General features: G+C 39.4%; 1 protein-coding gene across 5 annotated transcripts in view; it reads left to right on the top strand.

Moving 5' to 3' along the window:
* The window catches only part of SCAF8 (SR-related CTD associated factor 8), a 198,272-nt gene that overhangs the window by 96,233 nt on the left and 90,520 nt on the right, over positions 1–11,519 (top strand). For 4 of the 5 annotated variants that reach the window (XM_019526807.1, XM_019526808.1, XM_019526809.1 and 1 more), the window contains exons 15-20: positions 1,189–1,345; positions 5,750–5,880; positions 6,465–6,602; positions 9,783–9,927; positions 10,518–10,598; positions 11,032–11,253. In XM_019526807.1, coding sequence (XP_019382352.1) covers positions 1,189–1,345; positions 5,750–5,880; positions 6,465–6,602; positions 9,783–9,927; positions 10,518–10,598; positions 11,032–11,253 — 874 coding nt within the window. The remainder of the gene's footprint in view (positions 1–1,188; positions 1,346–5,749; positions 5,881–6,464; positions 6,603–9,782; positions 9,928–10,517; positions 10,599–11,031; positions 11,254–11,519) is intronic. The other variant, XM_019526810.1, reaches the window with a different exon arrangement.

Raw genomic sequence — 11,519 nt, 5'->3', positions numbered from 1 at the left:
CCCCCCCCCCCCTTAATGCTTTGTGGCACTAAGCAGCCCTGATATGCTGGTGCCCTGCCCATGCCATTGCCTCTCCCTCCCAATGCACAACCCTCCAGCTCTGCTGGTGCCCCTTACTCCCAATCCACTGCCCCCTAGCCTTGCTGTTGCCCCTCACTCCTGCCCTGTAGCTCCCTGCCCTGCCCCATCCTGCCACACGGGACCCCCAGCTGGCCCTGCCGAGACTCACAAGACTCTAGCAGACTTCTAAGAGCATGGGTGACCCAGCCATGCAGCTCCTTGCCACCCCCAAAAGACCCCCCACTGCCCCTTTCATTGGCTGGAGTCCTGTGCGAGCTGGCAACAATGCTGAGGTGAGCTTGCTGGCAGCACCAAGCACTGCCTTAGACCATGCTATAGCCCCAGTGCCCAGACTCATTTCCTCAGTGCTGGCTGGCACCCATAAACAGGCACCCCCTGTCCCTGAGCCCCATACAGACGCACCCCCCTACATCACCCCAGCACACACCCCATGGCCAAAGACGTACCTGCATCGAGCTGCCAGGTCTGCTTCCAACACCCTGCCTGCCTGCAATTGCCACCCGTGTGTGTGTGTGTGGCAATCGCATGTGGAGCCTTCTGCCTCCATTTACTCTCCTCGTGCTCCCCTGAGCACTAAGCATCTCGTTGTGGACTGAAGTGCTACCAGCCTGCAAAGGGAAGCCCCCTATTTTCCCTTTTAAAAAGGAAGATCTGTGCTTTTCCACAGGGAACAGAAAACCCAGGTTTCTGTGTATTACACAGAGCACGTAAGTACATGATCAACTTGAAACTAGTAGTCTCATTCAGTTCAGACCAATGAGCTTAAAAGTTAAACTCAAGTGTTGTGCTCTGTATTAAGGTCTCAGGTACTAGCTTACTCTTTGATTATTGGTCAGAATTTAGGCCTCCACTTCCTCATCTGTAAATTAGAATGTTTGACAAACCTTTATAATTTTTCAAATGGCTGCTAGTGTTATAGGCTAAGCAGATGTGCTGCTGTTTTGTTCATTTAAAAATGAACTTATTACAGTTTCAGCATACATACTTCGGAGATGAATACTGTTCTAGCAGAGAGAATGAAGTGAATAGTGTAGAATGGTCTATTCCTACCCTACCATCATTAAGTAGTTGACTTGGCTACATCATCTGATTTGGTTTTTATTTCAGATTGCCTGGGCTTTGAATAAAGGGGTGAAAACAGAGTACAAACAGTTCTGGGATGTGGATCTTGGAGTTTCATATATACCTTGGGAAAAGGTAAAAGTGGATGACTTGGATGGCTTTGCTGAAGGAGGCATGATCGACCAGGAGACTGTAAACACTGGTAAGGTTACTTGCTTGCTCCTTTTTAATAATTGGAAATGGTATTTCTTTTCTATTATCCTTACCCTTTAAGGTATTTTTTATAAATAATCTTACTAGCTACCTTTTATACATGCAAATAAAACTGAGATCAGAAACTTGTAAAGGCAGTCCTTGGACTTGCAACACAATGGAGCGCCATGCCAGCAACAGTTGGTTCCTAAAAACCGTATCTTAAGTCAAAACGTTGCAACTCGGAACCAATTTTCTCATAAGAAACAATGTTATAAATGGGGGATAGGTTCCTGAACCAAGGCCCAATACCCTATTTTCACCAAAAATACCCCAGAATTTTGTACTCGATCAACTTTAAATGAGTAATATAGCTACATTAATTTATGTGTAATTGTAAATAGAAATCGTTGATTTGGAAGGGCTTCTTTGAGGTGAATTTGCTGGACTTTTTGAAGGGCTCTTGGCTGGAGTTTTCTCAGGAGTCTGGGCTGCAGGTTTTTCTGGAGTCTTGTCCGCTTTCTTAAAGAAAGCGTCCAAAGAAGTTTGGACAGATGTTCTCTAGGGAGATGAGCAATGCAGTGAACGTGTTTGCTGGCGTGACATCACATCAGGTCAAGTGTTGTAAAGTCAAGTCGAGGACTGCCTGTATTGCCTTTACAGTTTGAACATCTGTCACTGCAAGTAGTACTACTGTACAGTATCCACATTCAAGTATATTTTAGAAGCCTCTCCCTTTCCAAACAAAACCTTGTTTAAATAGTTTTAAAACATCTATATTCTCCTCCAGACGCATGGTCTGGGAATGATACTGAGAATAAATGATCCACTAATTTCCCTGCATTTTTAAAACGAGACAAATCTAAGAATTAAAGATGCCAGCTTTCAGGCAGATATGCAGGAAGTAAGATTTTCTCAAATTTCCCTTTTTGAGATTTAACAAAGCACTCTTTGGCCTAAAAGTATACTTATCTGTGGTACAAAATAACAAACAAGAGGCTATTACTAGACTGATTCACTCTGAGATGTGTATTTATAATGGGCAGATTATGTTGTTGCAAGAATAATAAGATGGACGACACAAACCATTACCATATTTTCTCGCATAAACACTGCACCTTCCCCCCTGGGAATCAGCTGGGAAAAATTGGCGGTTGCATTATTTTCAAGGCAAAGGCTGGCTATGGGTCTAGAAATTTGGTAGGAAAAAGTGGAGTGGAGTAGAGCGGTGGCAGCATTAATTGTCATGGCTGTGGTATAGCACGGTCTTTCCCCTGTGTCCTCCTCTTCCTCCTTGTCCTCCTCTCCTGTCATCAAATTTCCAGACCCGTGGGGAACCCTGCTCACCATCATGCCATACCAGGCTGGTGCATGGGCTTGGCCAATGGCTAGGCCCAGTACATTGACTCTGGAGGCATATGTCAGTTTGGACCCAAAATGCCAAGTCCTAGACAGCAAGTTGGCTCCAGGGCCGTGTGCTGGGTTGCACTCAGCAGGTGGCTCCAGGCCCTGTACCAGCACAACTACACCAGGATCCCCATGCAGCTTCAGCTCCAGTAGTGGCCAGATTGAGCTCCCCAGCCCTTTCAGCCCTGGAAACCCAGACCTCAGGTACTTATCTGTTACATAAAGTGAGATCTTTTTTCCTCCTTGGGGCCTTCCCAAAGTAGGATGCATATTATATTCAAGGTTGAGTTATGTGAGAAAATACAGTATTTGTAGTCTGTCTTGTTCTTTGAAGAAATAAAAAAAAAAAAAAATGAGTCTCAGTTAGTGGAAAATTTTAAATGCTAAAGATGGAAAAAAAAAAACCTGAGAAAATATTTCACTTCTATAATGCATTACATCCTGTCCTATACTCCCAAGGTGTACTTGCATTACTTGCACAAAGAATAAGGGTCAAAATCAAGTGGCATTCCCCTGTTTTCCTTTATTGCTCACTACTTCATTTTATCTATTTTTGTATCAACATGAATTACATTCTTTTCAAACGGGTAAAATGTGTGATCTCAATGCATGCTTTTAGCAAAAATTATAATTTATGTAAATTGTATGCTATAGCTATATTCTGTTTACTTTATTGTCTGATTTTAGCAGAAGATGTAAATAAAACTACTACTGAGATAACTGGTTTATGAAATGTTAATTGTTATTTTCAGTTTTCCACACATACTTGCCAAGTACCCATACAGATATTAGTTGATGCAAGATTTACAGTCTGGTTGTAGCCCTTCTGAAAAATCCGATACTCTAATTGTCATATATAAAAATAAAGGGATGAAGCAGTAATTTGGATATTCCATTGTTGTTTCAGACTCTTGGCAGAGGCTTGCAGTATTATTTGAGATTTGACTTTCCAAATTGCATATGTTGGCTTATAACCTATTTTGTATCTTGGATATTGACACTGAGTTTGCAGAATCTTTCTATATGTAATTCAGATTTGATGAAGAATGCTTTGCATTTGAAAACTTGTCTAACTTCATCCAAAACTTGCAGTTGGCCCAATAAAAGATATCACCCAGGAGAATTCTTGCCCTCTCATACATATAACTTAAAAATTCAGTTTGGCATTGAGAAGTCTATATGATATGTATGTATCTAAATCTCTACCAGAACTGTAGACTCCATTGGGAGTGAGGACTTGGTTACTTTTCTTCTGTTTTCAATGTACAGTAAGATAAAATCCACAGGATGTGACAGGGGAAATGTATACACCTGGCATGGGACTAACAGTAGAAGGTTGTTATACCTTGGTTAGCCTTTCAAATAGAGTGAAAATATGGATTTTACCAGGACAGAGCAGGGTTTTTTTATGTGTTATTCTGGTGGGAGGTAACTATAAAAAAATTGAATCACCTGCTTGGTAATCACTCGGGCTGATCAGGAAGTCACCTGACAGGGAAGCTGGAGCTGACTAAGGAAGAATATTTTTACCAGCTATTTTAGCCTGATCAGGAGAGTTCTGAATGCAGAGGTCAGAAAGAGACTTTGGAACTCAAAGAAGCCTGAGGAAAGAATTCTCGGCTCCTTTTTGGGACTCTGACCTGAGCCTAAAAAGTACTTGGGAATAATGAGGGGACTGATGCAAGGAAATGCACACAGGTGTTGTTTATTGTTCTTTATAAATCTGTGTAGTTTTTTTAACTGAAGTGAGGAGTGAATTTGTTTTTTGAAACCCCTTACAAAATCTTTGTGCATATTTTCATAAACTGGTATGCATTCCTAAAGAGAGAAATTGCATAAATCCAGAATGCCCATAAAGTTGAGCTCTGGGAAATGTGCTTAAACTAATGGGGAGTTAACTCTAGTTCTGGGAACAAAAGGCACCTGCACCTGCTAAGCACAACAACCTCTGGTGAGTGTTAGCTAAAGAAGCTCTGCCAGGCTCATGACAGATGTTTGATGCAAGTCTTTAGCACTGGAAATGAAATTTAGATATAAACCAATATTACAACTTTTATCCAATACCTTGTGTTTAAAATGCTGACTTCATTTGTTTTGGGGCTGGTAGAATCATGTTTTTTAAGTATTTTCCTGTATTTCATGTCAAATTAGTCATTCTGGAAACAACAATGTAGAAGAAGCTATTGTATTCTTCATATATCCTGAGTCATTTATAACACGACTGCTAACTTTACTTTAACTTGATATTTTTAAAGGACTCAGATTCTTATAGGGCAGCTTTTAAATAGCATGCCCCAGTATATTCTTCTTCTCCTCTTACATCCCTTTAAAAAATAAGAGATTTTACCCTGCTGCTGTTTGAGAGCCTTCTTCAGCAAGAGAAACAAGTGTTTTAGAAGACAGTAAACTAAACATAGACAAAGTTTTTTGCCCCAGATGCAAAGTAAATATAAAAATAAAACTGTATGTAAAGGTTTTTATATTACTTTCATCTTTTGGTTTTTCTCACACTCATGCATGTGCACAGACTAAGCTTGCATGTTATTGTAACTGCTCTTCATAAATCAGTGAATGAAACAAGCTTTTCAAGTTGACAGTAGATTAGAACCTGGATACTTCACAGGAGTAGGTTTCTAGCCTACTCTGTGAAGGAAGAGGGTTTGCAGATCAGCCAGGGGTTTGCAAAGCAACAGCAAGAAGCTGTATAGAACTGCCAAGGTGCTCCAGCTGTTTGCTCAGGCTTTTATTTCGGAGGACGCCATTTTTACAGTCATCTGGACAGGACTGCTGATGAGCTCCAGCTGAGTGGAGGAGCAGTGTGTTTAAAGTAAAAGCCATAGCAAACAGCTGAGTGTTTTGTCCTTAATTCAGCAACCTGCTGCCAATTAAGTGGGTTGCAAACCACCCAGGTAAGTGCTCCATGTTCCACTGTCCTCCTTTAATGTATAAGCAGAAATAAAACATTAATGTTCATTTATCTAAAATACCAAATATTTTTTTTATTTAGAATGGGAAACTGTGAGAAACTCAGAGGCTGCTAAAGAGACTGTCCAAACTACTCAGAGTGCAACTGTCGAGAAGAACACGGTCGTTACAACACAAACAGAAGTTTATACTCAACCAGTCACTATGCTACAGGTTAGTATTTGGTGTATTTGCATTTCTGGTTGTTTCACATGTCCTGCAACATTTCTTGTAGAGATGTCTTTACTTGTAGTTAATTTTGATATAAAAAATAATATTTTAAGTCATCATAAATAGTATCAGTAGAACACAGAACAAAATAGGCTAATTTATTTTATCTCTAAAATTCGTAAACTAATGCCCAGAATGAGAATTTATGCTTGAATTGAACATAATTGTGCATAATTGTTCTGTCAAATCTTAACATAAATGTTGCTGATATAGCAAATGTTATAAATTTGAGATTCCAATCAAATTTTTCTTAAAAAGAAATAACTTATTAAAGCAATTATCTATATATACAAAAGTGCAGTGGCCCCTTTTTGTCTGCTTTGACCACTTTTTTCCTTCCTTTTAGTACCTTTTTATAGTACATTATTTTCCTATATTTTGAATATGAATTAAAGTGATTTTTCTGATATTTTGGGGCAGTATTAATACCATATTTATTTGCATAACACACGCATCCTTTTCTGAAAAATCAGCCCTTCAAATTTGGGGTGTGTGTCTTAAATGGGGAGGCTGATTTTCTTTGCTAGGACTTCGCTGCATGGAGGCGTGGAAGGATGACTGCCAGCTTCCCAGTCCCTGCCAATAGGAGGGAGTGTAGTCCAAGTCCTTTCACAGCTGCACTCAGATTGGCACCAGTTTTTGGCAAGTTTTATCCTATAACAAGGGTATGTAAGGGTATGTAGTACTGAGGTGGCACATGTGCCAATATATGGGTAATGAAATGGTATGTTTAACCTTAGAATGAAGGTTAAATGTCTTAGTTATTCACTTTGGATGTCCCTTAAACAGAAGTTAATTTTTAAAAAATTTCTTTCACAAGAATTGTCCTCAATTCATTAGTTCAGCTATCTCACAGTTTGTTGGATTCTGTTATATTTTTAGCATATTTTTATCTTTGTTCTCTTTTACTTGCTACAATTTTACATTTCCAGTTGAATCAAAGGCATCAAGACAAAAAAAAATTACAGAGCACCATCAGGTTGCCAAAAATATTTTTTTGCTTTTTAATGAAATCATAAATGGAGCACCTTTACAGTCTCAGTTCCCTTACAGTAGCAGATCCCTCCTTCATTGTTGATAGGTTTGCTCCATCTCTCTTGAGTGGAATAATGTTTCTGCCAGCTGCTGTGATCCCTTTAGTAGGTTATGTAGGATGCATTTGGTGTTTTCATTGAATCTCTGAGTGGAGCTCTGCAGAGCTGCCAGAATGTGTGTATGTATAGAGTGGCAGTGACACCTGCTCTCTGCTGCCAGAAGTTCTAATAGCACAGGAAGGGCTAAATTATAGGTAAAAGGTCAGAGATTTGGTTTTTCTGTCCCTCTCTTTTGGCATTAGAAATCTGCACCTTATATTTGGCAGATTTTTTAATGTACAATATTTACTCAAATCTAAGATGACCCTGAATTCAAGACCCCCCAATAATTAGAGAATGTGTGTATGTATGTATATGTATATCTGTATTTTTGCTAAGCATTGCAAAAGTATAACGCATTTATAAAATATGGAAATTTTATAAATGTGTTATACTTTTTCAGGTATAGAATCTAAGTATCAGAAGTTTGTCTAAAATGTGTCTCCTTCCATTGCTACAGCAGAAAAAATAGTGGCTGGAAAGGGGGTCAGATGGCCCCTTGCCCTGTCCTACCAACTTTTCCCCAGTAGCCCTGTCACAGCCTTTCCTGTCAGACCCTACTCGGGCTATCTTCCGTCCCTGAGCATGTGGAAGTAAGGAACAAATTTGAAATGCAAGGGACCAAAAAGCACTGACTTAAACATATCCGAAGTAATTTGCATATATGGGCATCCCTAAACTTAGTTTATCCAGAATTTGCATTTTACCTTTTTTTGCAAACTGCTGTAAGTTTCAGCACAAGGTACTCCATCAATACACTTTTGAGCAGCATTTTTGTACCTGCTTATACATAGTACAAACTATGCATGATATTAGTCCAAAGGCAAAAGGCTCATGCTTTATAGCTCATTGATCTGGGCCCCAGAAGAGCCAACAGTATTTCAACCCATGGTGACCCCACATTCCACCACTGCTCAGTAGTGTGCATATTCCAGATTTTCTCACTCACTCACTCACTCACTCACTCACTCACTCACTCACACAATCCTTGTGCTAATTAGCCCACCAGGCCACCCATGACTGGATCCAGGTGTTCTCGTCAAGAGTCATGATATCCTCCAAAAAATATATATGCAGATGAAGAGCGGGGCCACCTGGTCTGACTCTACCTGATGGAAGGTGTGACCACACTTATCACATGAAATGGCCTAAGTGTGAGCATCCCTCTTCTACAAAAATGTTTGGTGATGTTTGCTAGACATTTAAGTCTGAAGAAACACAAATCATTGGGAATGAAAGGCACTGCTCAGCTGTGGAAAGTGAAGAAGTCAAAATGTATTCAGTGTAGTGGTTCCCCATGAGTTGAAAGAGTTGCAGCTGAGGGGGACTGAGCAGAGTGGCCACTGCATCTTATTGAGATGGGCTGCACTAACCTAGCCTTGTAGGTTCCCAGCAGTATGTTGATGCCCAGTACGTGCTGTGTGTTTTACAGGCATGCTCAGTGTTGGCTGCATTGCATCAATCTCATAGTTGGTTTCCATTACTGAGCACATGCTGCATGTGGAAATAGTTTTAATGATAGACAGTTATTTAAGGATGGAGGTTTTCTTGTATGCAAATATAAGACATGGGGCTTTCCCCCATGCTGATTGGTGGGGGAGAGGAAACTGTCTTATATTTGAGTAAATACAGTAGTATGTATGTAAAAAAAATTTTTAATTTCTGCACCAGCAAAACTAAGCAAGAAGTTGAAGCATCATCTTTGTTGCTGGCAAATGTTGAAGTCAGTGGGATTACATGTACATAAATTTGTGTAAATGCTCTTGGATGTGCAGTCTAAATTCTAAATATAGGAGTCCTTTATCAATGTTTGTAGATTCTTCCCTATGTTATTTTGGGCAGAATTAAGTCTTATGTATCCTTTACAGAAGGGGCATGAAACTCATTTCGCCTCTGGCTGGATCCAAACCATAGGGCTCCTCACAAGCCAGATACAGACCCATCTTCAGAAGTGGGATGAGCAGTGTCAGGAAACTGGGGGGTTAATGCTACCATCACTCACCCTGATACTGCCAGAACATATCCCCAACAGGGCTCTGTAATCCAGAATTCAGTGGTGGGCTCTCTCCTGCTTACCCTGCCCTCAAATTCAGATGACATGGCTCCATTGGTCATATGTATGACAAGCAAGAGATAGAATGCAGCAAACTGTATGTTACTTAGCTGAGTCTGCAAAGATGGCATATTGAAAAACAGTTACTATGTTTGTGGACTGAGAAACACTTTGATATGAAAATCACATAGAAACAGAAATACTGGTAATATTATGCTGTTTAAGACACTTTGGAAAGAAAAGCTATTTTCCCAGCTGCCAACCTTGCAATTTTTCCCTGGCCACTTCTGTAATGCATTTTGGTAGAATTATGTATACTATATATCATTCGACTTTGGTATAATTAAAAAACACAAGGAATAATTTATTGCAATATTCTTTTTTCAATTTCAATTTCTTTTTATTTCTTTTACATTGTTATTTTCAGTATTAAGTAAAAGCACCTTGTAATTTACTTGAAGCTACTACAGAATTTTCATTCTGCTGCTTCAAAATCTTGTAATTTGTCATACTTGCCAAGCATACAGAGGCCTTGATTATAATTACTGCTTTCATTTAACGAGAATTGCAATCAAGTAATTATTCATCTTTCAAAGTCATTGAATAATATAAATGTTGAAGCTTGATATATTTTTTTTTTTTTCTTCCTACCAAAAAAGATCCCAGTAGCTCCAGCTGTGCCTGCTGTTAATCTAGTTCCACCAGCATTTCCTGTCTCAATGTCTGTCCCTCCTCCTGGCTATAGTTCAATTCCTCCACCACCATTCTTGCGTGCAAGTTTCAATCCTTCACAACCACCTCCTGGTAAGTTACTACATTTTATACTAACTCAGCATTCTAGATTGCATGCTAGGATTTTTTCTGACTCTTAAAGTACAGAGCATTCAACCAAGTTTAATCTTAGATTTAAAATACGAAAAAACAAAACATTTTACATCCCCTTTTTTAAATTTGAAAAATCTTAGGATGGTTGGTTGGAACTTTTAATTTCTCTTTGGGGACTGCTGATATAAAGGGCAACTTGCTAGAGGTGCTTATGCATCATCTATACAAGAGGCATCAAACTCAACTACCTCCACTCTCCCTCTGGTTAATTTTTTCATCAGTTGCCCTCCACCACTGACATGCATCTGGGGCTCTGTACATGGGAATTGTTGGTGGGTTCACCCTTCCTCCAGATTCCTGCTCTTTCAGGAGTTCCAGCAGCCATATCTTTGATGCCCCTGCTCTATAGCAGAGTTGGACCCCCTGGAAAGTAGTAATGTTGGCTGGTTTCCCTCCCAGTACTTATTAGTTTGTAGTGAGACATCTTTCCTGGTTTAATGCTGATTATTAGGTTCTCCTGTGACAGTTTTCAAAGAGGTAGTTGTAGTATTTTTTCTTTTGTCATATAGGCTTTATGCCACCTCCAGTCCCACCTGTTGTGCCGCCGCCTGTTGTGCCACCACCTGTTGTTCCACCAGTAGTCCCAACATGTAAGTTGGCTTGTCAGTTTTTAGGGGTTTTGTGTTAATGTAAATCTAGCTATCTAATATACTAATTCTTTTAAGCAGTGTACAACTTCTTTCTAACAGAAATGAGCTGATCTATGGGTTGTTGTCCAGCTGATTTTACCTGTGTATTCAGAAAAGGTTTAATGGAACTTCTTAAGTAATATCCACAGATACTATATTGAATTGCTATGTTCCCAGGAGACACTGAAGAATATTTGTGTACTTGAGGCTGAAATGTAGCACTGTTTAAGTATTTAAAATGTAATTTGAAATAATTTACTCGTAATTAAAATGAAAATATTTTGATTTACTATACTTTGTTTATAGTCTCTTAGTAAAGTATCTGCTAAACAAAATTGACAATATAGTTTTAAAAATGCCCACTAAAGTTTTGTGTTTTTCCTTTTTTCTACAGCTTTAGTGCAGCCTCCATTACCAATTACTCAAGATACAATAAAAGATGTTCCTTTTAGTACCCTTGTTTTACCAGTTGGCACAGGTTCTAGCAATCTGGCCACGCCAACGTTATCAGCTGGAAGTGGTTTTAATCCTCTTCCAAGCAGTAAACCAGAGGCAGAAGAAAAAGGATCTCATCATACTGATCTTCAGGTTTCCTCAAATGAAAATGTTAGATCTGGTAAGAAATTGTTGTCTGTATATAACTTGTCACATAAAAACTCAAATTTATAAAGTTACTTTGTAAGTTGACCTTATAGGTAGAATTAGTTCTCGTTATGGGATGAGCATAATTTTGAATATGAGGCTTAGGGCAAAATCTGTATTAGCTCTGTGTGGATATCTCTAATTTAATTTAGGTGATGGCATACTTAATAGTTAGGCACTTGACCTCCCCCGCCCCCCAGTGTCACTATGCAACCAGCAAGGGAAAAGCCACAGTTTCCC

This window comes from Gavialis gangeticus, unplaced genomic scaffold, assembly GCF_001723915.1.
Source record: "Gavialis gangeticus isolate Ggan-Ray unplaced genomic scaffold, GavGan_comp1, whole genome shotgun sequence".
In the NCBI taxonomy this organism is placed as follows: domain Eukaryota; kingdom Metazoa; phylum Chordata; order Crocodylia; family Gavialidae; genus Gavialis; species Gavialis gangeticus.
Note: the sequence above shows the minus strand (reverse complement) of the source record. Positions and strands in the feature narration are given on the sequence as shown.